General features: G+C 42.9%; 1 protein-coding gene across 1 annotated transcript; it reads left to right on the forward strand.

The window, feature by feature from the left end:
* Positions 1–20828: 20828 nt before the first annotated feature.
* On the forward strand, positions 20829–21803 carry LORICRIN (loricrin cornified envelope precursor protein). Its single transcript, XM_042996128.1, has one exon. The coding sequence runs from the start codon at positions 20829–20831 to the stop codon at positions 21801–21803; it is 975 nt and encodes a 324-aa protein (XP_042852062.1).
* Positions 21804–27534: the final 5731 nt, after the last annotated feature.

A 27534-nucleotide genomic window follows, 5' to 3' on the forward strand; every position in this document is an offset into this window, starting at 1 on the left:
GCATTGTCAATGAATAGTAACATTTTCAAAGGAGGCTTTTTTTCTGAGCATTATGTCTCAACAGTCGGCTTAAAAATGTTTTGTAAACTATATTGGAAACAGATGTGCTGTCACCCAAGCTCTATTGTGCTATTTCTAGAGCACAGGCAGAGTAGATTTCTCAAGGGCCCTGGGGTTTGTGGAATGGTCAATGAGCACTGGCTTCCACTTAAAGTCACCACTGCATTAGCCTCTAATGAGAGAGTCTGCTTGTCCTTTGAAGCTTAGAAGCCAGGCATTGACTTATGCTTTCTAGTTATGAAAGTTCTAGATGGCATCTTCTTCCTATACAAGGCTATTTTATCTACATTGAAACCCTGTTGTTTTTTGTAGCCACCTTTATTAGTGACCTTAGCTAGATCATCTGGATAACTTTGCAGCTTTGACATCGGCACTTGCCTCTTGGTCTTGCACTTTTATGTTATGGAGGTGGCTTCTTTCCTTAAACCTCATGAACCAACCTCTGTTAGCTTTAAACTCTTCTTCTGCAAATTCTTCACCTCCCTCAGCCTTCACAAGAATGAAAAGAATTAGGGCCTTGCTCTGAATCTGGTTTTGGATTAAAGGGAGTGTTGTGACTGGTTTGATATTCTATCCAGACCACTAAAATTTTCTCCATATCAGCAAATAGGCTGTTTCACTTTCTTACCATTTGTGTGTTCACTGGAGTAGCACTTTTAATTTCCTTCAAGAGCTTTTCCTCTGCACTCACCACTTGGCTGTTTGGCACTAGAGACTTAGCTTTTGGCCTATCTTGGCTTTCAACATGCCTTACTAAGTTTAGTCATTTTCTAGCTTTTGATTCGTGACTCTTCCTTTCATTTGAACACTTAGGGGCCATTGTAGGATTTTTAATTGGCCTAATTTTAATATTTTTGTGTCTTAGGGAACAGTGAGGTCCGAGGAGAGAGACAGAGGCAGTGGAATGGCTGGTCAGTGGAGCACAAACACAAGTCAGAACACATATTTATGATTGTTTGAAATTTTTATATGGACGTGGTTTGTGGTTCCCCAAAACAATTATAATAGTAACATTAAAATCACTGATCACAGATCACCATAACAAATATAATAATAATGAAGTTTAAACTATTGTGAGAATTAAGCAAAATGTGACACAGAGACATGAATTGAACAAATGCTATTGGGAAACAGTGGTACCAATAGGTTTTTTTCCATGCAGGGTTTCCACAAACTTTCAATTTATAAAAAATACAATATCTGCAAAGCATAGTAAAGCAAACTGCAATAAAACGAGGTGTGCCTGTGTCTGAAGAACCAAAGAAAGTGTGAAAGGCATCCTACTTTCCTTAACTCAGAGGTGTGGCTGCCTACAGAAATGCCAAGACCCAGGGTCCTGATGCAGCAGGAGACATCAGGGTGGGGTAGGGTTGCACCATAGCACCATCAACCCACTCATTCTTACAGCTGAGCACTTAAGAAATCCCTTTTTCTTGTCACTGAAACATTGCAGAAGAAAGGGAGCACCTGAGGGGCCAAGGTGCCCTGCTAAGCTCTGTTGCCAGTCAGTCATGTCCTGGGAGCAGTTTTTCCAGAAGTGATGATGGATTTGTGTTGGTCCAATCATTCCCTTGTGATGAGAGTCACAGGCCACTTGTCCTTGCCAGCCCTTGGAGGTCTCACCTGCTGCCTCCACCTTGGGAAGAGGGAACTGTTGGGAGAACATTTAGCTCTTCAGGTCCCTCACACACCTCCTCCTCAGAGGGATATCTGGCCATCACCTCACATACCACATGGGGCCCTGCAGGGCCACTTTACCACAGAAGGCATCAACTCTGGGCACTGAAGCTTTCTGCAGCCACACAGAGTGATGCCCCATTCAGGAACTCAGCATAATAAACTCTGTAGTCACTTCCCTGGCCTTTGGGGACACTCCTGGCAGCAAGGGAGTGCTGAATTGTGCTAAATGAATACTGGCACTCACACACTACGGGTTCTGAAGCCACTTTCTCGACTTCTGTGAGCCTTCATTTACTCAGCTGCAGGGTGGGAGTAACAATGATGCCAAAATCACAAGTTATTTTAACGATTAAATGAAACAATTCTGTAACTACTGATCAGGGTAAAGGTATTCTCTGATTTATTTGTTTGTTCCATGTGAGACTATCAGACCAGCCAATGTAGTCAGTCAAACTTGGTCATGGTTACAAGATCCACCTTCTAACATTTTCCCAGGCTGCTGCCAGCCCCTTCCTGGACCCCATTCTTGTTGTGCTCTCTCTTCCACAAGTCTGCTCCCACCTCAGGGCAGCCCAGCTTTTCCTCAGGGTGCCAGTATTTTAAGAAATACCTTGTGCAATTAAGATTTAATCAAGTTTTTCTTTCTAAAAACAAAACAAAACAAAAACCAAACAACAAAAAAAAGACAAAAAACCTTTGGTGGTTGCCCATATCCTTTAAGATAAAAGTCAAAACTCCTTGACATGGCTTTCAGCCTCCTTCATGATGCCTCACCCCTCCCTCCTCACGTGCACCACACCATACAGCCATCCTTCCTGGTCCTGCAGTGCCCTGCACACACCCTGCTGTGTTACACCCATGTCTTCTCACACGCCTCTCCCTCTGCCTCAAATTCCTGCCCACACTTCTGTTCCTATGACATATTCTGGAAGATTCTAGATCCCACCACACTTTGTATGCACCTCTAGACTATGTTCCTGTGTGTCACCCGTGGTGCAAACATGCATCAACAATTCTGTCCTCTGGAGGTCAAGGGCTGTGTTTTCTTCATCTTAGTAACCACATCTTCTACCCCTTAGTAGTGTTTAGTGCATTAATATATGCCATTCCCTCCAGAAGGGAATTGATTTCATAGTCTGCTTCCAGTGTTCCAGCATCCCAAGCCAGCTGACCTGTCCTCCTCAAGGGCCAAGTATAGGCCTCCCTCCATTATTACTCTCTCGTGTGCATCCAGTGCAACTCTGCTCCCCACCCACTGGCTTCTGCCCCATCACAAATGAGAATTTATGTGCATCCACACTTTATATTTAACTATATGTGTATGTATCTTATCTGTGGGTAAACACCAGGGTGCTAATTATGGCAACTTTCTCAAACTTTAAGCATGTAGTTTGTGGCTATGGAACAGAATAAACTAGATTGGCCAACCAAGGCTTGAAACCACAATTCCATATCATTTTGTTAAGACAAATGAAGTGAATTCCCCAGAGATAAGCTTTATCACATTCTGAGAGTAGTAAAGTAGTGATGGTAATAGTAATTCTACAGCCCTAATTATCACCAATTAATCCTAGAATAACGCTAACATCGATTGCATGTTTTCTGTATGTTGAGCAGAATACTAAGGAATTTTACATGTACTGATTCAATGTTCACACCTGTACAAAGGATCCACCACTTACGGTTGTGTGACCCTGAGTAATTATATTGCTTCTTTTTGCCTCCGATTTCCTAATGAGTAAAGTGGGGAGAGTCATGCAGTCATTACTACCTCATAGTAATTAAATAAATTACTGTATATAAATGCTTAGTAATCTTCAAAACATGACCCCCTTACCCTCAAAATTCATCTGAACCTGAAGTTATCAGTCTTAACCAGTAGGGTCTATTACTTCGGAGCTGCTAATATGGCTCAGGCTGCCCAAGGGAATAACTAAAACCAACAGGTAGAAGAAAGAGAAAGCAGACTCATAATTTTCTAATAAAGCCTTTAAAATTATAAATGCAGCAATTTTACATCTTCTCTATCTTTGAGAAACTATTCTTCATGTGTAAAAGGAAGCATATATAAAAATACGCGTGGAAACCTTATTTGCAAGAGTGAAAAATCAAAGCAATCTATATGGCCATCAATTTAGAAATGGCTAAATAGACTGTGGCAGAACCAATACATTACTAAGGAATAGGGACAAGCAACAATGTGACTTTATGCCTCTCTACAGTATGTGCAGGGCACATACTGATCTAAGTGCTTACATAAATTAATTCATTTAATCCACACATGAACTTAATGGGTATAGGCCCACTATAATCCCTTAACAAAGGAGGAGACTGAAGCTAAAGGAGGGTCAATAATTTAGATCATGCAAATAACAGATGACAGAGCTGTGATCTGAATCCATGCAGTCTGGCTCCAGAGTGCATCCTCTTCCCCATTCTACTAATCTGTTGAGTGAAAAAACAAAAAAAAGCAAGGGTCAGACACAAAAAGTATGTGTACACACAAATGTACACACAATGCAATACTACATTGTTCCTAAATATGTACATAAATTCAAGAGAATGACTTACTAAAAAAATCATAGCAAATTATAACATTGGCTGCCTGTGCAAGGCAACAAGACTTATGAACAAGGATTGGAAATGGTGCCCAGGAGGAATTTTACCCTAATCTAAATTTTACCCTAATCTAATTTTACCCTAATCTTAGCTTTTGAGAAGACAATGTATTTCAGTATTGTAGAATGATTAGAAACTTAATATAAAAATGGCTAGAAGGAACCAGCTACTTCAAGTTAAATGAGTTCCCTAATCCTAAAAGAATTGGTCATTTACAGCTTAGATTGCCACTTTTAAGGAATTCTTTAGAGAGGACCCAAGCATCAGTGAGTGAGTGGGATGCAAGGCCACCTACTGGCCCAATCCAGGTGGTTGACACCTTAGGCAAATAAACTTAACATGCTCCAAATTACTCATTATCTTTTATCATCCAACTTCTCATCCTTCTTGTCTGCCCTAGCTCCATGAAACACCTTGCTTATATTCACCAAGATTAAATTCTAATTCCTTTTAATTTCTGTCCATTTTTCTAACTTCTTTACCCACGCTACGTAACTTTAACTATTCTTCTACAGACTTTTAATCATTCAAAGATGACTATTCATTAACCCCTAAGTCTTCTCTTCCGCATGCTAGTTGTAATAGTGGTGGTGAAAATATGTAGTGATGGTGATGGTGATGGTGGAGGTGGTAAGGGTGGTAACGGTGAGAATGAATCACAGTGGCAGTAGCAGGGGTAACAGTGATGGTGGTGGACATAGTGAAGATGGTAACTGATGGTGGTGGTGGTGGCAATGACTGTAGTGTCAGTAGTAAAGAAGATGGTTGAAGTGACGATGCTGATGACAGTGGTAGTCCTGCTAAAGGGAGTAGATGTGATAGTGGTGATGGCAGTGGGAATGGTGGAAATGGTGACATTGGGGATGACAAAGTTGGTAGAGGCAGTGGAGCTGGTGGAGGTGATAGCAGCAGTGATGATAATGAGCAGAATCAGCAGGAGTAGTAGTGGGGAAGGTGGTAATGATGATGCTATTGAAGCACTTTAATATTGAAACTACTAGCACTAGTATTGAAACAATGCAATATAGGCATGGTGGCAATGGCATTGAAGATGATGGAAATAGATATGTTGAATTCAAACTAGGCACAAAGCAAAAAGCACCTCTATATGTAAGGCTGGTTACCTGACTGCTTAGACCCAAGTCCCTCCTGCTTTATTGCTGCCATTTGGCAGGACGGGCAGAGGGGAAGCACATGGACTGAAGTTAGAGCAGCAAAGGGGATGACACTTCCCAGGAGGGGTGGGCTGTAGGATAGCACTCTCTCCTTCCCAGCCATAGCAGTTTTTTCTGCACCTCAGCCTCCACGTCCACTTCATTTAGGGTTTGTCCAGGATGGCAATTTCTGTGTGCATTTGAGAGAAAGAAAAATGGGAATACAGAGTAAGGTAAGCCCACCAAGGGAGGCTTTTCAGGTGTTTCTACCATGGGCTAGACTTGGCCAGACCTGTCAGAGCCTGGCCCTACTAGTTGTCATTTCCTGTGGGGAGAGGTCAACAGGCAGAAGTGTGAGGTCACATTCCAGTGGTGTTGGCAAGGCCCCACCAGCCACACCTGGCTCAACACCCGCACAGACATGGAGCCCTGCTGAGGGACACTTAGCCTGTTTTGCAACAGATGGAAAGGTGAGCAATTAATCTCAGGAATCAGAACACAATTTATTCTAAAGGAAAAAAATGCTGTGCCTATAACATCTTGTGCAGAGTAACCACAACAGCCATGGCATCTCTGGAATTCAGTGGCATTTCTGAGACTCATTTCAGCAAAGGCAACATGTAAGTTGGACTCATACCAAGTAAATTCCATCCCCATCATCCAAGAGTTTGGCTGAAGCACCTCTATTATCTCAAATTTGATTTCCTGAGGGATTAGGCACACTAGGCAGCAATTACCATCACCTTGTTCTCATCTCTTTTTGTGCTTTCCCCTGAAATTACTGGCTTGCCAAGATCTGACATTTACTGAGCAAGGCTCAGGGTTAAGTGTGGCATCCATATATCCTGTCTGTAGCCAAGTCTTAAGTAGTGATGATAATGATGGTGGTGGTAGTAGCATCAGTGAAGGCTCCAAACAAGGACTGGTGACCCACTCACCATGACAAGCTCATCTTCCAATGAAATAGCATCCTTCTAGAGCCCCAAATGCCAATCATCCTTAAAATCTTACTCTTTCCTCTTCTTCCCCTTCTCTTAAAGGTCTGGTTACCTGCTCCCTCGTGGGTACAATCACCTTGGTTATGACATTTCTCCACATCTATAAGACACCACTTCATAACAGACACTGCACTGAGTACTAAAAATTGGATGCTCAGTAAGTTTCAGTTCTACCCTCAATTTCTTAGCCCGGCAAGGAAGATAGACATTAACACATAATGTAAACACAATATGGCAGGTGGTTTTTTTTTTTTTTAATGTTTATTTATTTTTGAGACAGAGAGAGACAGAGCATGAACGGGGGAGGATCAGAGAGAGGGAGACACAGAATCTGAAACAGGCTCCAGGCTCTGAGCTGTCAGCACAGAGCCCGACGCGGGGCTCGAACTCACGGACCGTGAGATCATGACCTGAGCCGAAGTCGGCCGCTTAACCGACTGAGCCACCCAGGCGCCCCAGGTTTTAAAAATATAATAGGGGTGCCTGAGTGGCTCAGTTGGTTGAGCATCTAACTCTTGATTTTAGTTCAGGTCATGATCCCAGGGTCATGAGAACCTGTGCCAGGCTCTGTGCTGAGTGTTGAGCCTGTTTGAGATTCTCTCTCTTTCTTTCTCCCTGTCTCTAGGATGGATGGAAAGATAGATAGATAGATAGATAGATACATAACTCAGGCCATTTTAGGGGTTCAGAAAGGGGGCACATAACCTAGTGTTGGAAGAGGCCTCTTGGATTGCATAATATCTGGCTTGGCTGAGAACCTCCTTTCCATTCAGCCGAAAGCAAGGTCAACTTAGGGGTCCCAAACCCTAGACATCCCCTGTTGAAGAGAGCCACAATAATGTCCCCCATTCCATTACAGAAGCTAAGTAAGTAGGCTTTAATTCCAGCTTCTAAAGGTCCTGAATTTTCTGGGTTCCTCAGAGGTCTCATCCCAGAGGAGGATTTGTGTGTGTATGTTTTGCCCATGCCTAGAGCGATGGGTTACAACTACACACCTCTCAGAAAACACTTGCTGATGCTGATGTTGATGTTGACTTATATCCCATAGGATAGCATAGTCTGAAGAGCATGGGTTCTGGAGTCAAACAGACCTACCTATAATTCTGGCTCAGTTACTTTTCAGCATGTGACCTTGGACAAGTTCTTTATATTCCTCAGACCACACTTTGTCATCTGCAAAATGTGGGTAATAGGAATACCTGGGCAGCTTAGTCAGTTGAGTGTCAAACTTCAGCTCAGGTCATGATCTCACAGTTTGTGACTTTGAGCCCTGCATTGGGCTCACTGCTGTCAGTGCAGAGCTTGCTTTGGATCCTCTGTCCCCCTCTGTCTCTGCCCCTCCCTTGCTCATGCTCTCTCTCAAAAATGAATAAACATTTAAAAATAAAATATGGGTAATAGTCTCACAGTACGTGGTAAGGTTCAAATGAAGAAACACTAAAATAGTGAACATAGTGCTTTTCACATAGTATGTGCTCAACAAATGGTCATTGTCAACATTGGTAATAATAGTATTAAGTACTGAATGAGTGACTCAGAGAGAAACATGGGAGAAAACTGGACAAAAGGGACAAGGCCAGCCAGAGCCCAAGCCCAACATTAGCCTTAGGGAAGGCAACACCACTGGAGAAAATCTGCCCTGGAAAGATTTCCCCTGATCACATCTCCACCCTCAGCTCCCCAATGACACCTGACATTTTACCATAAGAGCTACATTCTTCCAAATATAATTCTGACCCTCACAAATCACGTGCCCCCAGATGGAAACCCTCTTTGAACTAATATCAGATGTGTACACTCTGTTTTAAATGAATTGTACAATCTTTCCTTGAGTTTGACATTTAGTCAAACACTTATTATTTTCCAATAGTATTTCCAAATAATAGATCTTGTTTAATCCTCACAACACCCTCAATACATAGGCAGATAAAGCCTTTTATACCTAGAGATGTAGCCCTAAGAAGGTTAAGTAATGTATATGCGGCCCCACAACCAGTGAGTGGTGAAACCAGGACTCTGCCCCATGTCTCCTGACACCTGTTCTGTCACCAAAGTCTTGCCACAATGCAGAGACGTTTCTGAGGATGATCTGGGTATAGAATGGAAGAGTCTGGGGGCTCCAAAGGAAAGAGTACAACTCAGAGGACACACTGCCTGCTTCAGGGTGACTCTGGCCTGCCCCTGAAGGCAGAGCTCTGGGTCAGCTCCTGAGTCTTAGTGTTCCCCAGGTCCATGGTGTTTCAGTAGGACAGAGATGGGCCTGCTCTCATGGTTGGAGCTTCCCCACCCACAGCTGAACCTGAGGTCCAACTTCTACACCAGTCTATATTTCCCAGGAACATGTTTGGAACCCTCCAAAGGAAAATAGCAGGGCCCGTGTTGTAACTTAGGGTGTCCAAACTCTCAGTAAATTCACATATTTCCTTCACAGTTTTCCCCATATCCATGTCATCCCTGTACTGTTAATACTTTTCTCTAGCTCAACTCACTGTTTTACTTAGCCAAATTTATTTCAAAGGTATATTACCACAGCATTACTTTATTTTACTTCATCCTACACAATAATATCCATAAATATTATAAATCTGAAGTGCTTGTTCTAGTACACATTAAAAGTAGTGCAAAAGTATAGATAAATATTTCTAGAAATATTTCAAATTTTATTTATTTATTTATTTATTTATTTTATTTTTTTGTTTGTTTTTGAAAGAGAGAGTGTGAGGCAGGGAGGGCAGGGGGAGAAGGAGACACAGAAGAAGGCTCCAGGCTCTGAGCTGACAGCAGAGAGCCAAATGTGGGGCTCAAACTCATGAGCCATGAGATCATGATCTGAGCCGAAGTCAGACACTTAACCGACTGAGGCAGGTGCCCCGAGAAAATATTTCAAATATTATAAAACTATAGCCTTTGTAGTCTATTCATGGCATGAAGAGATGAGTAAAGTATTTTGACAGTTTATCAAAGTTAGCAAATGAATGAAAATATTAAAACAATTAGGATCTTTTTGAAGGTCAAAAGTAACATTTGTTTGCCTTTTTTTTTTTTTAAGTAAACTCTACCCTTGATGTGGGGCTTAAACTCACAACTCTGATATCTAGAGTCACATGTTCTATTCACTGAGCAAGATGGGCACTCCCAAAGATTTCCCCACCCCCTTTTTAAAAAGTAACTCACAACCTTGAGATCAAGAATCATGCTCCATGGACTGAGCCAGTGAGGTGCCCCTAAAGTAACATTTTAATAACAGTTTATCTATTCCTTTTGAAAATTATCATCCACTTACATATTTACATGTGTGTAATAAAGGTTTTCTACCTTCATCCACAGTCTCAAATGTGAAGATGTCATTTTCATTTTTTAAAGGGAGAGATAGGGAGGAATATTTTTTTTCTATTCATTCTCAAATACAAATAAGTGATTATACTCCCAGATTGTTTCCTAATCTTTCCACCTCAATTAGAAATATTCATTCCGTGATCCAGTGTTGAAACTTGGTTCTTTCATATACTAACCCAATAATTGTAAGGTTGATATTTCTTTATACTTTTTACTTTAAGGTAAGGTCGAGTGACTGCCCCAAAGTCCAAAACTGTTTAAGGAAATAACTCAGAAATCGAATACATGGTCCAGCACAAACCTTAATATTTTCATATGGGAGGGAGGAAAGTAGTACACAGCTATTACAATAAGAAATGCTTGTGATTCACCAGTGGAAAGCACACCTCACATTATGTAACTCCTTTGTAATCCATATAGGATCTAGCAGTGATTATGAGGAGTAAAATATCTTCATTAATCATGGAGAGCAATTAAATACCATGAATAATTTAATCAGATATTAATATCAATCTATTTGAAATTAAATCACAGCAAAAATCCACAAAACTAAAACCTTCAGAAAACTTCTGAAATTATATAATGTCTGATTATTTCCTTCTTTGGGGGCAAATGGGTCTTATAACTTCATGGAGTTGCCAGAATTAGACCAGAGAACCCAAATTTGGGAAGGGAGAGAAAGTCAATATTCTGTTCAGACTCAAACCAACGTTGTTATAAAGCTTGCAACAATTCTCCTGCCCTTCCTACCTTCTTTTTCTCTCTTACTCTCTTCCTTCCTTCTGTTCTCCACTTCATTCTTTCCTTTTTTCTTTCCCTTCAATAAACACTGACTCAGTGCCTGGTGTATCCATAGGCTCCAGGTTTACTGAGAGCTGCAATGCCACCCCTGCCCTCCAGGAGCAAACAATCTTGTCTGGGAAGTGAAAATAGGACAGAGACCTAATATGTTCCCCACCCAGGCTAAAACACAATGTCCAGGCCACTGATAATTCTAGACGTGGGCTAGATTCTACCAGCATCCACTGCATGTTGTGCCAGGCATGTGCTGGATGCTTGGGATGCAAGGAGCCCCCAGTGTGATGGGGGCAGGATTACTGTGCTGCAGATGAGGTGCTCCCTCAATCAGATGGGGTGTTGGGCAAGGTTTTTTGGAAGAATGATGTCTGATGGAATATTGAAAGGAAAATAGAAGTTAGACAAATCAAGGAAAGGGGGCATTAACAGATGTAGCAAAAGCACAGGAAAAATACAAAGTTATTAAACACAGCCTAGATCAGTGGCAGAGAGGGTCATTGAGTTTGTCTGCAGCAAAATGCTTCTACAAGGGAATAGTCAAACATAGGCAGTACTGAACCACAAAAAGCCCTTTGGACTAAGAAATCAGGGCTTCATCCTCATGTGGAGACACTGAAGACTTTTAGCTGAAGCATGACCTTATTGGGCAAATCTACTACCATGGCTAGAGAAACAATGGAAAATGATGTGGGCCAGTTTGACATGTAATACCGTTACTGTGGACACTGAGGGCTGGCTGACAGCAATTCCAGGGCCAACATTCCCAGGAGAGAGGGAACAGGTTCTATGAAGAAGAGTCTGATGTCAGGAAAGATACTGAAGTCTGTGGAAAGGAGACAGAAACACATATACACAGATATATATACACACATCACACACATATATGTGTACACATAAACATGGATACATGGACATATGGACACACACCCCACACAGACTCAAAGACACATACACATATCACACATGCCTACACACATGTATAAGCATATAATATGTACACACAAACATGTGTGCACATATATACACAGACAGGTACACACATTATACATGTCCATACACATCATTCATTCACACAAGCATCACACATGGACACATACACATCACACGTGTGTACACACATCACACATGCACACCTAGCCACATACACATGAAAGAAAATATGAGAACCAAAGCTCAAATCTGGAGAAACCTATCTACAGTTTTCACTATTTTCCAATCCCAACTCAAAACACCTCTTCCAAGAAGGCTTATTCAGTGACTCCTTTTCTCTGCATCCCCTTATCCCATGGGCACTTGGCTACTATTGCCCTAAGTGACTTGTTTTTCAAATGCCCCATTAAACTGCTGACTCTTCCTCTGCCCCTTACTCCTACTCTCCCACACATACACTAAAAGGTTTGCAACAACATGAATGGAGCTAGAGAGTATAATGCTAAGCGAAATAAGTCAGTCAGAGAAAAACAAATACCATATGATGGAATACTCATAGATGGAATTTAAGAAACAAAACAGATGAGCAAAGAGAAAAAAAGAGAGAGAGAGAGGCAAACAAGAAAACTATAGTTAAGAAACACTCTTAACTATAGAGAACAAAGAGATGGTTCTGAGAGGGGATGGGCAAAATAGGTGATGGGGACTAAGGAGTGCGTCTGTGATGAGCACCGGGTGGAAGCAATCACTGTGTTGCAGACCTAAAACTAATATTTCACTGTAGATTAACTATGCTGGAATTAAAAATTTTTTAGAAGGTATTGTTTCTGACTGCACATTCCCAAGGGAATCCTGGCCCTGTGAGGAATAGATGGAGACAAAATGAAAACATTTGATGGAAAATAATGACTCTGTGGAGTTAGAGTCAAGGGGAACTGAGGCACTAGGTTCTGCACAAAGAGTCATCGGAGATGAGAACTAAAGGATTGGGGATTGGTTCTCAGGCAACTAACCTTTCTCCTCACTTACTATGAAGCCACTCTGTGCACATAAAGGAAGATAAAGATAATTAGCAATCTGTCAGGGAGACAACAAATACCCACTGAAATTCAACAATGAGGTCTTAAGGGTAAAGAGGTTACAGGGCAGGCGGAAGTAAGATAAGGAGCGGGAAAAGGAGCACAGCCACTAAAACTAATGGAGGGCCATGGGGATATGTGCATGATGAAAATGTCACATGGAAAATCAGCACCCAAAATGGAGAGTTTATATGAAAGGAAGGTATAAGTAAGAAGGAAAAAGAGATGAAAGTACTAACCAAGACTTAACACTAATTGTATTTAAATACTGGAATTAAATGTAACTTGTTTTCTCTGCTTTACTTTTCAAGTTATGGTGAGGCTACTTGGTTTTTGTTTTGTTTTTCTTTGTATTTTACAACAGAATGATTTACTAGAAAGTAAGGGGCCAGTTCCACCACAAGGGGATTCACTTCTAGGGAACATTCAGGAGATAAAATAATTCTTCCTCTGAGACCCAAAGTGATCTTTGCTAATCATAGAAGGATCTAAGGCAATAGTAGCTTGCCCACATGTTTCTCTTAATCCCCAGCAATTATATCCACCCTGGGTAATGATACTCTGCAAAGGTTACTCATAGCACAGGCCAACTTTCCTCACCCAACCCTCCTGCTAAATCCCTCCCTCCTCCTCCACAGCAAGCTTAGTGGGGGGAAACGCTCTTGGGGAAGAAAAGTACCCAAAATGCCTCTCACTGGAACAAGGCTAGCAAACAGGGAGGTATGAGAGTTTCTAGGCTCTTTTCCCAGGGGCCCTTGATTCTTGTCATCCCACCTAGTTTCTTCCCTATTACTACCTCTGATCCTCATTTCTCCTTTCTCTCTGTCCAGAGTGAGGCCCTGGGAAGGAGGGACCAAAAGAACACTGGACAGAACTCAGACTGTATGCGTGGAGAAATTGAAGTTGGGGGAGGGGCGTGGGAAATGTGAGCCCAAGATCACAGGTTTAGAGCACAAGAACTCCCAAGACCCCAATACCTCAGAAGAGAAAAGATTCTAATCCTTAACCTTCAGAACAGACCAGAGACTGGGAAACCTCAGAAGTGCCCCCAGGTGCTGCTTCAGGCCCCTCCAGAAAGCTGACCACTGGACCATGGGTGATTAGTATCTCTAGGAAAGCATGATCCAAGGGATATTCTGAAAAATAAGAAAGGGAGATGATAGGGGAATCAGGCACCTTGAATGAAAGATGGGGGGTGGCAGGGGAAAGCAGCTTGCCATGACCAATCTATTTAAAGTAATTTCCATGGAAAACTAAATCAGATTGTATTTTCCCTGGGATATGAGGCTAAAATTCTCATCTCCTTCACTGATGAACAAGTACATATCAAATACTCTGAGTTAAATGGAGAAATGGAAAATTAGGAGCATCCAATCTTGCCTAGATGCTGCTCCTAGTCCAGGAGAGAAGGCCCTAGGAATCCACACCAGATGTGAAAAATGGTTCCATAGCCCTTCACCTTGGAACTCTCTGAGCATATGAAGGGACCCAATGGAAAAGTCAGTAGAGGCACACAAACCAAATTGTGATTATTCTTACATTTCTAAGCAATCAAAAGGTTTGCCATAAATCATCCACCCAATTTCAACAGCTTCAACTGTTGAAATAAGGTATAGTTTGAAGAATGAACAAAAATTAAGGATAACCAGCAAATGTGATGAAAGAGCTTTCCTGGTCAAAACACAGGCTGGATCCAGATTCTGGTCTTCAGTAGTAAATCCCCTTAGCTGTCTTTGAGTCAGAGAGGTCACATCCAAAGCCTGCTGTAGCCCCAGGGAATTCCTGAGAGACCCATGTAAGAGTTAAAATTAGATTTGAGACCAAAATGGAAAGAGCACTTACCTTGCCTTGATTTTCAATGACTCTCAGTAAAGGAGAGGTATATTGGTGCTGGTCATCTAAAGCAGCATGCTCCTGAAAGAATTTGAGTTAAAGCTTTAGGCCAAAGAGACTAGAAGGCTGTGGGTCTGAAATGTTTGTGCTTTTTCCTTCACATCGTTTTGATTTCCAGATTTTATTTGACTTGGGAGTCAGTTAAAGCAACGATGCATTATCTGCCCATGGATAATCAGTGGATTAACAGTGGACGGGCTGAACCAACATTCTTGGGCCACCAACTACCACCAGGCACAAAAGCCCTGAGAGGCCTCCTCTGACACAGCCTATCTTGGAGCAGGACAGGGCCCATAACTGCTGTTCACTGTTCCTCCCTGCTTGTAAAGTTTATATGTGAGCCCTCAGGCTATGCAGCAGCTGCCCACCTGTTGAAGGAACTCAGCATCAACAATTTCCTTCCAGGCCCAGAGGCTAGAGCACTCAGACCCAGGAGTTTACCTGAACATGTCAGCTCAATACTTTTACGGTCTTCGTAACTACTTCCTGGTCTCACTGCCAACACCTGGAGATAATCTTGTCAGGAGAAATCACAAAGCCTCAGCGGAGTCTGCAGTGGGAAAAGCTTAGAATGGGAAGGCCAGAGACCCAGGCTCTAGTCCCGGGCCTATTGTGTGGCCTTGGGAAATAGTTTGGCTTCTCTGGCCCTTGGGTTGTTCATCTACCTCCAACAATGGTAAAGGTCTATCAGATGACCTCTACCTCCTCTTGGCTCCTACAGTCCACTAATTAACAGAACTGTCCTTGAGCACCTGGGAGCAACCACAAGAGTGAGATCTGTTCCCTGCCTCCTAGAAGGTGTGAACCTGAGCCTGCCTGGGATGTCATCCCCTCATTCTGCCCATATTGATTCAAAAAGAAGAGGCATGTAGTACTTGGAAAGAATGCAAAATTTGGAATCAAAACAACTGAGTCTGAATCCTGGCTTTGCCACTTAAAGGTTGGGGAAATGTAAGCAGTTCCATTAGCCTCTATGGGCTGATTGCTTTATCTGGGAAATGAGGATGACATCACTGAGCACACAGGACCCTTGTGAGGAATAGACAAGACCCATATGTAGCAGCAGTCCATAAACACCAGAGTCTGTCCACACCAGAAGTGTCTAAGTCAAGCAAGTGCAGTCCCTGGGCACACTGCTCAGCTTGCATGCATCTACAAGCTATTCAGGAATGCTGGAAAAACTCTGCTGTGGGCCTCCTTCTCCATGCAGGGATGAGCTCCAGAAGCACGCAAAAGAGAGTCATTCAAAAGTCAACACGTCCAAATAAAGCTCCAGGATGCTATAAACTCTCTTTGAATCTTAGGATGCAAAATAAGGAACTAATGGGGACCCAGCTGTCAAGGACAGTTATAAGTTGAAAAAAGGAGACAAGGCTACTGGATGTGTCATTAGCAGGCTGTAACTGGTACAGTAGTTCCTTAAGGGATTGGAAAGGGAAAGTGGCAAAGAAAATGGAACCAGTGGGTGGATGGACCTAGGGAAGCTTCCTGGAGAAGGAATTCTAGCAGCCATGAACCACTAGAGAGCTGTCCTTCTCCCAGTTCTCTAACAAAGACAACCACCTCTTCAAACTGCTGACCCAGGAACGTTGGAGAGACGATGAATATGTACCCTGGAGCGGGGAGGGGGGGGTGCGGCGGTTCTGAAGCTCTGAGGCACCTCCTGGGCAGGCCTAGAAGAGGAAACTTTCACAGTGAATGTAAACAATGTTACGTTTAGGGCTTCCAAGCTCTATGCCTGCCCTGCCAATGCTCCTGAGCCCTTGCCCTGTGTCTTTTTTTATTCTTTACAAACCACCTGTTGCCCTTTAACCCTCAGTTAGGTAGGTTGTCAGCACTCAATCATGAGGAGGCATGTGTGTAGCTTTAGACACATAAAGACTGTAATGAGTAGGCTTCTATCAGGCTGGGGGCTCCCCATATTCAAGAGCTGTGATCTCCCTTCAGACTGAGGATTGCCTGGGATAGGGACCATGTCCCCCCCACCCCCCACCAGAGCTGTTAGTCAACAGGCATTAAGAATTCCTTTCAGGGGCACCTAGGTGGCTCAGTCGGTTAAGCTTCTGACTTCAGCTCATGTCATGATCTCACAGTTGGTGAGTTTGAGCCCTGCATTGGTCCCTATGCTAACAGCTCAGAGCCTGGAGCCTGCTTCTGATTCTGTGTCTCCTACTCTCTCTGCCCCTCCCACACTCACGTTCTGTCTCTCAAAAATAAATAAATCTTTAAAAATTTTTTTAAATTAAAATAAAAGAAGTCCTTTCATTTCCACCAGGATTCTGTGAGCAGCTATTAATTCCTAGCACCACACTGAGCACTGAAGCATTTGCTTTCTGGTCCATCCCCTCTAAGGATACAGATAAAGGCAAGAACAAAGATGTGATCTGTGAGGCTGCAGAACTCAGGTGTGCTAGCACACATTCAAGGTAAGTATATAAGGGTTATAAATCTTAAAAATATGACATATGAAGTCAAAAAACTTCAAATACCCAAGTGTAATAATTCTACAAACTTCCATCATTTCCTCACTGATTTGATGAAATGTGATCATCAATTGCTGTCCACACAGTATCTCATTACTTCTGGTCTCGAGGGATAAAATGGAGAAGCAAGCTCATATGTTCACCTCAGGCAAGGTTAACTTAGAGCCTACAAGATCTAGCATTGCTGTCAATACCATGTTGCATCAGCCTCTTCTACAAGTTAGCAAAGTAGAATGTACTAGTTAGAAAGGTTTTCTTATTAAATGCTACCTAGAATAGCAAAGGCAGGCATGGAATATCCCTCTCCAAAATCCACCAAGGAGATCCGTGCACAGCTTTGACAAGGTTTCTGACTCTATTAATGTTCAGTGTAGTACCCAGTACACTGTGTTGGCTGGATCAATGCATAAAGCTCCAGAATCTCAAATCTTATATATAGAAAGAAAGAAAATATCATATCTTTACATACTCCAATTGACATGGGCAATTTGAAGATTATTAGCTTTAAGGGATTACCTGCACTTGAGGCTTCCAAACTTGAGAATTTCATATAGTAACATTTCCCTCTCTTCTGTGATAGACAATTTTTATAGTTTGACAAGTAAGGACTTGAAACAAACTACAACCTCCTGGAGTTTCCATCACTTTTAAACAAAATGATATTTTTAACACACACAAATGTAGGAAGGCCATAATTTCAAAATAAAAGACTTTTCTTCTCAAGAATACACTACTGAGGGGCACCTGGGTGGCTCAGTCAGTTAAGTGTCCAGCTTCGACTCAGGTCATGATCTCACAGTTCATGTGTTCGAGCCCCACGTTGGGCTCTGTGCTGACAGCTCAGAGCCCGGTGCCTGCTTCGGATTCTGTGTCTCCCTCTCTCTCTGCTCTTCCCCCACTCATGCTGTCTCAAAAGTAAATAAACATGGAAAGAAAAAAAAAAGAAAAAAAAAGAGTATACTGCTGATATCCTTTTACTTACATTTTCCTCCAGACTAGAGAACACACAGTAATGGGCCAACATGGGCCCACAGATCAGTGCTGGAATTGTACATGGTCTACACCCTCTCTCTTTCTCCAGTGCTTCCCAGCTAAATAAAACCAACCTTTGTTATACCCATGGTAGTCATCTAGTTGGGGCTTATTTCCCTTCAAAATCTCACTGGTGCCTCAGCTTCAAGTTGAGAAACATGCTTTCTCCAATAGGTCCTGGCTTCTCCCTTCTGGCTAGTCTCTCAGGAGGAGAGCATCTGGGTTTGCCTGGGTTCATGCCTTTCAAACTAAAACTAGAGCCACGGGTTTCTGAAGGCCACAGTCTAATCAGGACCACTTGATCCTTAAAACTCCACCATAATTAACAGTCAATTTATTATTGGAGCTGTCATTTCAACACACAGATGGGTGGAACAAAGTTCAAATGCCATAATTTAGACAATAACAATTGAGTTCCAGTGATGAAAGAAGGGGGGGAGCATGCCATTCATACATAGAGGTGATGCTACTGATCCAGGGTCAATGGGGAATTTTTGAGTCATTTTCCCACAAGAACTTGCCTCAAGTTACCCATGGACTCCCTTCTGGCCTTGGTGTCCAGGGGTAGGCCACGTTGGAGGTAAGACTGTGCTGTAATAGGAGAAAACAATAAAAACAAAAGCATCACCTTCTGCACTTTATATAACTATTCCTGCTTCCTGAGTCTATGAAACAGGTATTATTCTTATTTGATAGACAAGGTCACTGAGCATCAGAAGCCTACTTATTCAATAGTCAACAAATAACTACTAAGTGCCTCCTATGTCAGACACTGGGTAAGGTGCTGTGACTTTGTCCAAGGTGACACAGCTGACAAGTACCATAGGGAGCACCCAAACCCAGTCACTTAACCTCAAGTCCCCTCCATTCCACGGCTGCCTCATAGGCTGAGGACACTGTTGCCACATAAGACCTCAGGATGTCAGGGCCAAAGGCCATGGTGGGAAGGACCACATGATCCTTCCTTGCTCCTCTGCAAGGAAAGTGAGTATCAACGATCAGAGGAATAAATCTACAGAAATAAATAGATGTAGATACCCATGTTCCATTAGTAATAGCCCTGTCTATGGTGTAGACTCTTAGGCCAACTAAGAGTCTGAGACCTAGTCCTCAAGCACGGACCTCTGTTCACAGCATGAACCCTTTGTCATAGGTTGTGGAAACAATGTCTGCCATCCACTCTAGCCAGCCATCCCTGCTGCCACACAGTTGCATCAGAGAAGGGGCCAGTCACACACTATCTCAAGAATGCCAAAATCTTCATGAATGGGCCACCCTGTGCCTGTAATCAACAGACAGGTGGGGTGACAGCCATGGGTCACATAACTGAGGCCAAACATGAGAGGCTGGCCCAGATCAATAGATGAGTCAGGGCTCAGAGTATAAAACCTTGGGAGCTCCAGTGCTCCTAACATAAGCCAGCATCTCCTCTCCTCACTCAGCTCCTGGTGCTTCAAGTAAGTGTGAGTTCTCCTGACTCTCATCTTCCCAGCTAGTCTTCCCCAGGCCTGTGCAGGCTAGGTGGACTAGGGGACAGATTGGCAAGACCTCTGACCCCTTTGGAAACTATAGGACCTCTGACTTTCCAACTGCATTCATGTTTAGAGGGAATTCAGGCAGGAAGGCAGTGGGGGCTGAGCTGTTGCTGTGTGGATTTGTGTCTCTGATCTTCTGGCCAGAATAGGAACTCCACAAAGACAAGACTACCTTCTATCTCTATGGCACCCCTCTAGGAGCAGGCAAGTGATGGGCACAGAGTTCTATCTATCTCTATGGCACCACCCTTCTAGGAGCAGGCCAGTGATGGGCACAGAGGGACATTTTGCAGACTGCTCCTATGAGTGGGCAGGATGGACCTTATGCACTGGTCAGGAGAATAGGCTGAGTCTTAGTTCCAGAGAGTAAGGGAGAACAAGGAGAGTAATGCAGACAATGCTGCAGATAGTGGATATTTGGGGAACCTCAGGAACCCAGTGCCAGTTTTTCAGAGATGTTCTGAGAGAGAAATGGCATGAGATGCCATGGCACAACATCCTACTATTAATGGCCCCCATCAACCAAGCTTGGCTGTAAGCAAAGCCTACATCTTCTGGTCAGAGATTCTTATCCAAAGGACCACTGGGTCCTTTCCCCTGTGTACAGACAGGACCAGACCAGGGGGAGACTGCTTTTTCCGATAACTAGCTTCCGGATCATGACTAGGCTCAGTGGGACAGACCAAGAGTTTGAACTAAGAGCTTTTGCAGAGAAGTGGGGGGGGGGGGGGGGGGAGGGCAACAGCCCTCTGACATTCGGACAAACCTTCCTATGTTTTGTCAGGGATAGGTAAAATCCTCCACCCTAGGTGGAGGTTTGTGGGAATTTCTATTTGCATTCAGAGAATCCGTGTTGGGATTGGAGGAGGCATGAGTGATGAAGTGCTCGAACAGTCTCATTTTTCAGGAAGTGAGGATAGAGGTGGGACTGTGGGTTATTTGCTTCCAAATCACTCAGATGCCAAAGGCAGAGCTGGGAGAGAGAAATGCGAGCAGTACCTGGGCTATTTACTGCTTGGTAAAGACTTTCTGAGGGGGAAACGACTAATCCCAGGAGTCCCATATGAGAGTTCTTCCCGGTCTAAACAGAGGGCATCAAGCCCAGCCTGGCCGTGCTGCCCTGGAGGATGATGGGCGTTTCCACGGCTGTCCCTGCCTCTTCCATGCTCTTGCGGTTGGTCCAGTGATGCTCCCTGCTCTCTTTCTAGGCTTCTCTCTCTCCTTAAACAAGATGTCTCACCAGAAAAAGCAGCCCACCCCCATGCCCCCAGTGGGCTGCGGGAAGACCTCCGGCGGGGGCGGCGGGGGCGGCGGGGGCGGCGGAGGCGGCGGAGGCTCCGGTTGCGGCGGCTACTCTGGAGGCGGCGGAGGCTCCAGCTGCGGAGGCTACTCAGGAGGAGGCGGAGGCTCCAGCTGCGGGGGCTACTCCAGCGGCGGCGGAGGCTCCAGCTGCGGAGGCTACTCAGGCGGAGGCGGCGGCGGCGGCGGCGGCGGTTCCAGTGGGAGTGTCAAGTACTCCGGAGGTGGTGGCAGCTGCGGGGGCGGCGGAGGCTCCAGCTGCGGAGGCTCCAGCTGTGGAGGCTACTCCGGGGGCGGTGGAGGCTCCAGCTGCGGAGGTGGAGGCTCCAGCTGCGGGGGTTACTCCGGGGGCTGGGGGGGCTCCAGCTGCGGAGGTTACTCTGGGGGCGGCGGAGGCTCCAGCTGCGGGGGCTACTCCGGGGGCGGCGGAGGCTCCGGGCAGCAGGTTCAGTGCCAGAGTTACGGAAGCATCTCTAGCGGCGGCTGCGGCGGGGGCTCTTCCGGCTGCGGGAGCGGCGGGGGCTCCTCCGCCTGCGGGGGCGGCGGGGGCTCCTCCAGCTGCGGGGGCGGCGGGGGCTCTTCCGGCTGCGGGGAAGCTGGCTACTTCTCCTCGCAGGAGACCACCCAGACCTCCTGCATGCCGCAGCAGAGCTACGGAGGGGGCTCTTCCTGCTCTGGGGGCGGCGGCTCCTCTGGAGGCGGCGGCAGCTGCTTCTCCAGTGGTGGGGGGTCGTCCTGCGGTGGGGGCGGCGGCTCCTCCGGGGGCGGCGGCAGCTGCTTCTCCAGTGGTGGGGGGTCGTCCTGCGGTGGGGGCGGCAGCTCCGGTGGGGGCTCCGGAGGTGGCAAGGGCGTCCCGATCTGCCACCAGACCCAGCAGAAGCAGGCGCCTACCTGGCCAAGCAAATAAGGCCAGTTGGAACGCCGCGGAGACTGAGGAGCTAGAGCCGTTTTCCGTGGGCGCCTATGGGCTCAGCGCTCTCTTGATATTGCCGAGGTTCCCAAATGCTTCGTGTGTTACACCCAGACGAAGCCTTAGAGTTCTGGGGCTGCTTCTTGTTCTGCAGGTTTTCCTCTTTGGTTTCTGTACAACTACCTCCCAACCCCAGTGCCTCCTCAGTCAATAAATTTGCAATTCATGAGAATTTCTGGGTTTTAGTCCCCTTTGTATCTTCCAAGTCACATTTCATTCATTTCCTTTCCTCCGTTCACTCATCCGTCCATATATACATTCATTCAACAAATACTTATTTTTGGGGGGGAAGGGGGTCAGCAGAGGAGGGAGGAATGACTGGCAACCAGAAGCAAAGATGTGAGCTCTCTGTTTTATTGCTTAAGATGGTGAGGTGATCCTCAAACACAAAGATTCTGCGGACAGATTTCCATGAACATCCCCTAGTGGGTTGGATTGCCACTCTGGGTCTTCTTCTTGAGCTCAATGCTTTTTAAAGACAGGTCTGCCCTGGGGAGATGCCGTCTCGCATAGTCCAGAACTTGCTCTGCAAGGTCTGAAGGCAGGGTGGCTTCACATGAGGAGCACTAGCGTATGCTACCCAGACTCACAGGAGAAAGAATAATTGTATATATGTGACTCTCTACAGCGTGTGAGATGTTTACTAGGTACCTGTAGGGAGAGGAGAAAGTACAGGAACTGTTTCCTGGTCTCTTAACGACGCTTCACCTAACTTAGGAACATACAGCGCAAGTGTATGCAAAAAACATACCAGTACCAGAGAGGTCATGGGGAAACACAGGAAGCATACCAATTAGCAAGGAAAAAGCTCTAATTGCTCTGTTAATTGCATAGGTCTCAAAAGAGATGTAGAGTATCAGTCTGGCCAAGAACTCTCCAGGCCCCATTTCATATCTTGATTCTACTAGCTCTAGGTAAATGTTAACTTATTGATTTACCTGGAGCAAAACACCTGCTACACCAAAAATCCAAAGTACTCTCCTTACCCAGTCATTGCTAGAGACAAAAAGACAAATTATCCCTCCCCAGTTCTTCCATTTAGAGAGTCAAAACAGGTAGCAGCTTTAAAGACCCAATAGTCCAACCACTGCATACTATATACACATATACATATGTATATTTTTTAAATAAAAGTAAGACGTTTAGTTCTGTATCAGATGGAGTAGATGCACTTCTTATCGCTCCAGCTAAATGTAACTAAAATATCTGGGCATAATATATTTAAAAAAGCATAAGGACAGTCTAAAAGGTGGAGAGAAGAAGGCAGAGTAGCTAGGGTCCTCAGAACTTGAGGACTTACACTGTCTGTGGTAAATTCCCTGGGTTTCCTTTTTGCTTCCTATTATCTTAGATTGGGCACTGCAAAGTCTGCAACCAAGAAATGCCAACAGGTGCAAACAAATACCTCCCACCACATCCAAAGGACCAAGAAACATGACCTAGAGAGGCAGAAATCTTTTATGATAATATCCACCTTACTATAACTAACCACCCTGGAAAAAAAGAACGAGAAGATTGGACTTCTCCTTTCCAGTGGTAAGGCGATAACACCCCCTATGCACACACTTCCTTCACTGGTGTAGTATTAGCAGAGACCTGCTGTAATATAAGATTTGAATAAGATCCAGGGTCTCAAAACATAATGCCTGGAATGTCTAGCACACAATAAAAAATTACCATGCCAAGAACCAGGAAAATCTCAACTTGAATGAGAAAAGACACAATCAATACCAACACTGAAATGAAACAGATTTTGGACTTTAAAGATATTATAAAAATGCTTCCACAAGAATTTACAAACACACTTGAAAAAAATAGAAAGTCTTGGCAAAGAAATGGAAACTATAAAGAAGAATTAAGTGAAAATTTATAATAAACAACTGTAGAATTAAATTTTAGAATTGAAAAATATAAAATTCACTGGGTGTGTTCAGTAGCAGAATGGAAATCACAGAGTAAAGAATCAGTGAACTCGAAAATAGGTCAATAGAAATTATCCAATCTCAATGACAGAGAGAAAATAGGCTGAAAGAAAAGAAGAAGAAGAAGAAGAGAGCTTCAAAAGCCTGTGGGACAACACAAGAGCTAGCATTCATGTAATCAGAGTCCCAAAAGGAGAAGAGAATATGGGGCTAAAAAATTTAGAATAAATAATAGATCAAAATTATGTAAATTTGGTGAAAGACATAAATCTACAGATTTAAGAAGGTAAGTCAACTTCAAACAGGATAAACCCAAAGAAAGCCACACCAATACATCACTCTATAAAAATGAATTTAAAATGAATGAAAGACTAAAAGTTAAGACCTGAAACTATGAAACTCCTAGGAGAAAGCATAGGGATAAAGTTCCTTGATAATGGTCTCAGCAGCAATTTTCTGGATATGACAACAAAGCATAAGCAACAAATGCAAAAAGATAAATAAATGGGACTACATCAAACTAAAGTGCTTCTCACAGCAAATGAAAAACCAACAAAATGAAAAGGTGGCCTACAGTATGGGAGAAAATATTTGCAAATCATATAACTGACAAGGGGTTATAATCTAAAATTTAGAAAAATAACTTACAACTCAACAGCAAAAAAAAAAAAAAATTAACAACTTAAACACTGGCAGAGAAGCTGAATATACCATTATCCAGACACACCAATGGCCAACTGGTACATGAAAAGGTACTCAACATAACTAACCATCAGGGAAATGCAAGCCAACATCACAATGACATATCATCTCACACCAGTCAGAATGGCTATACTCAAGAAGATAAGAAATAACAAGTATTGGCAAGGATGTAGAGGGGAAAAAACAAACAAACAAAACCTAGTGCACTCTTGGTGGGAATACAAATTGGTACAGCTGCTATGGAAAACAGTATGGAGGTTCCTCAGAAAGTTAAAAATAGGATTACCATTTAATCTAGAAATCCCATTTCTGGGTATATATCCAAACTGAAATCAGGATCTTGCAAAGATATCTGTATATACAATGTTCACTGCAGCATTACTCCCAATACCTAAATGTCCATCAATAGATGAATGGATAAAGAAGACCATGTATATGTGAATATTATTCAGCCAAAAGAAAGAAGGAATTCCTGCCATTTGCAACAACTTGGATGGAACTTGAGGGCATTATGATAAGTGAAATAAGTCAGATAGAGAAAGACAAATACTGTATAATATCACTTATATGTGGAATCTAAAAAAGACAAACTCAGAGAAATAGAGAGCATCCTCATGTTTATCAGGAGTTGGGGGGATGGAAAAAATGAGGAGATATTGGTCAGAGAGTACAACTTCCAGTCATAAAATTAACAAGTTTGGTGGTCTAATGTAAGTATGTGATTATAGCTAATAATCTTGTAACATATACTTGCAGGTTTCTAAGAGAATAGATCTCAAATATTTTCATCAGAAAAAAGAATAGGTAACTATGTGACAAGATGGAGGTAGTAGCTAATATTATAGTGGTAATCATTTTGCAATTTTTAATGTATCAAATCAACATGTTATATAACTTACACAATGTTATATGTCAATTATATCTCAATAAAGCTGGTAAAACATATAATAAAGATGCTTATAAGAGTTGTACACATAAAAGCAAAAGAGAGAGACAAAGAAATGATGTTTATAGCAGCACTCTCAACAATAGCCAAATTATGGAAAGAGCCTAAATGTCCATCAACTGATGAATGGATAAAGAAATTGTAGTTTATATACACAATGGAATACTACGTGACAATGAGAAAGAATGAAATATGGCCTTTTGTAGCAACGTGGATGGAACTGGAGAGTGTGATGCTAAGTGAAATAAGCCATACAGAGAAAGACAGATACCATATGGTTTCACTCTTATGTGGATCCTGAGAAACTTAACAGAAACCCATGGGGGAGGGGAAGAAAAAAAAAAAAAAAGAGGTTAGAGTGGGAGAGAGCCAAAGCATAAGAGACTGTTAAAAACTGAGAACAAACTGAGGGTTGATGGGGGGTGGGAGGGAGGGGAGGGTGGGTGATGGGTATTGAGGAGGGCACCTTTTGGGATGAGCACTGGGTGTTGTATGGAAACCAATTTGACAATAAATTTCATATTAAAAAAAAAAAGAAATGAAACCCACACCAAAAACATTATAACCAAACTTCTGAAAACTAATGACAAAGAAAAAAAATCTTGAAAGCAGGTAGAGAAAAATGACACATCATCTACAGGGAAACTATGGTTTAAATGACAGTAGATTATTCATCAGAAACCAGGAAGGAAGGAAGGAAGGAAGGAAGGAAGGAGACAAGGAAGGAAGGAAGGAAGGAAGGGAGGAAGGGAGAAAAGAAGGAAGAAAGAAAGGGAGGGAGGAAGAAATCATGAAGGCCAGAAAGAAGTGGCACATTTTTCAAGTGCTGAAAGAAAAAATTGGCAACACCAAATTCTATATACAGTGAAAATATTCTTCAGGAATGAAGGTGAGATATAGTCTCAGATGAAACAAAACAAAACAAACCAAAGATTGTTTCCAGCAGACTTACTCTCAAAGAATGGCTAATAGAAGTTCTTCTAACAAAAAGGAAATGATCAAAGAAAGCACCTTAAAAATACCAGGAATGAAGAACAATGCAAAGTATAAAATTATGAGTAAATTTAGGACAGTATCTTTCTTCTCTTGAGTTTTTAAAAATAATATTGAAAGTTGTACCAATAACCAAAACATTGATGTAGTTCTCAATGTATGTAGAAATATTTAAGATAATATAATTGGGGAATTTAAGTAAAGGACCAAAATGGAGATAAGGTCTACCTTTCAAAATGTCAATAGCAATAGTCTGTGATAAGTTATGTTGTATACATAATGTAATATCCACAGTAGCCACTAAAATAAAAAACTATACAAAGAGATACAGTCAAAAATATCATCATAGGTAAATCAAAATCAAATTCTAAAAAAAAAAAGAAAGGTAAAATTTTATGGTAGTATAGCATACATTTTCAGATGGTCTCTAACTTACAATGGTTTGACTTAAAATTTTTTGATTTTACAATGGTGTGAAAGCAATACTCAGGAGAAACCATACTTCAAATTTTGAATTTTGTTATTTTCCTGGGCAGCTCCCGGTCAGCCACACAGTTATAAAGGTAAACAAATGATACACTTACAACCTTTCTGTACCCATACAACCTTTCCATTTCCCACTTTCAGTACAGTACTAAATACATTACATGAGATATGCAAACCTTTATTATAAAATAGGTTTTGCATTAGATAAATAATCTAATGCCCAACTGTAGACAAAAGTAACTGTTCTGAGCACATTTAAGGTAGACCAGGTTAAGCCATGTTGTTTGGTAGGTCAAGATGTAGTAAATGCATTTCAACTTAAGATGTTTTCAATTCACAATGTGTTTACTGGGATATAACTCTGTTACCAGACTTGGGTCCCTGGTCCTAGCAAAGGTAGAAATGAGGCTGGACCCAAAATTTAAAAGCACAGGCAAAACTTTATTGGGGCTTATGCTGGAGCACAAAGGAAAGAATCTTTAGGCTGACTCACTGAGGAGAGGTCAGGGAGGATTTTTTAAAGAAACTTAGGTGGGAAAAGTGTGCCATCTAAGCATGTAGAAGTGGGGATTTATTAGCACCTGTGCACTTAAACATCATGCTTCTTCATGAGTTGCAT

The sequence above is a fragment of the Panthera tigris genome, chromosome C1 (genome assembly GCF_018350195.1).
Source record: "Panthera tigris isolate Pti1 chromosome C1, P.tigris_Pti1_mat1.1, whole genome shotgun sequence".
Lineage (NCBI taxonomy): Eukaryota > Metazoa > Chordata > Mammalia > Carnivora > Felidae > Panthera > Panthera tigris.

Coding starts and splice junctions, on each gene's coding strand:
- LORICRIN (XM_042996128.1), top strand. CDS start 20,829: ATGTCTCACCAGAAAAAGCAGCCCACCCCCATGCCCCCAGTGGGCTGC.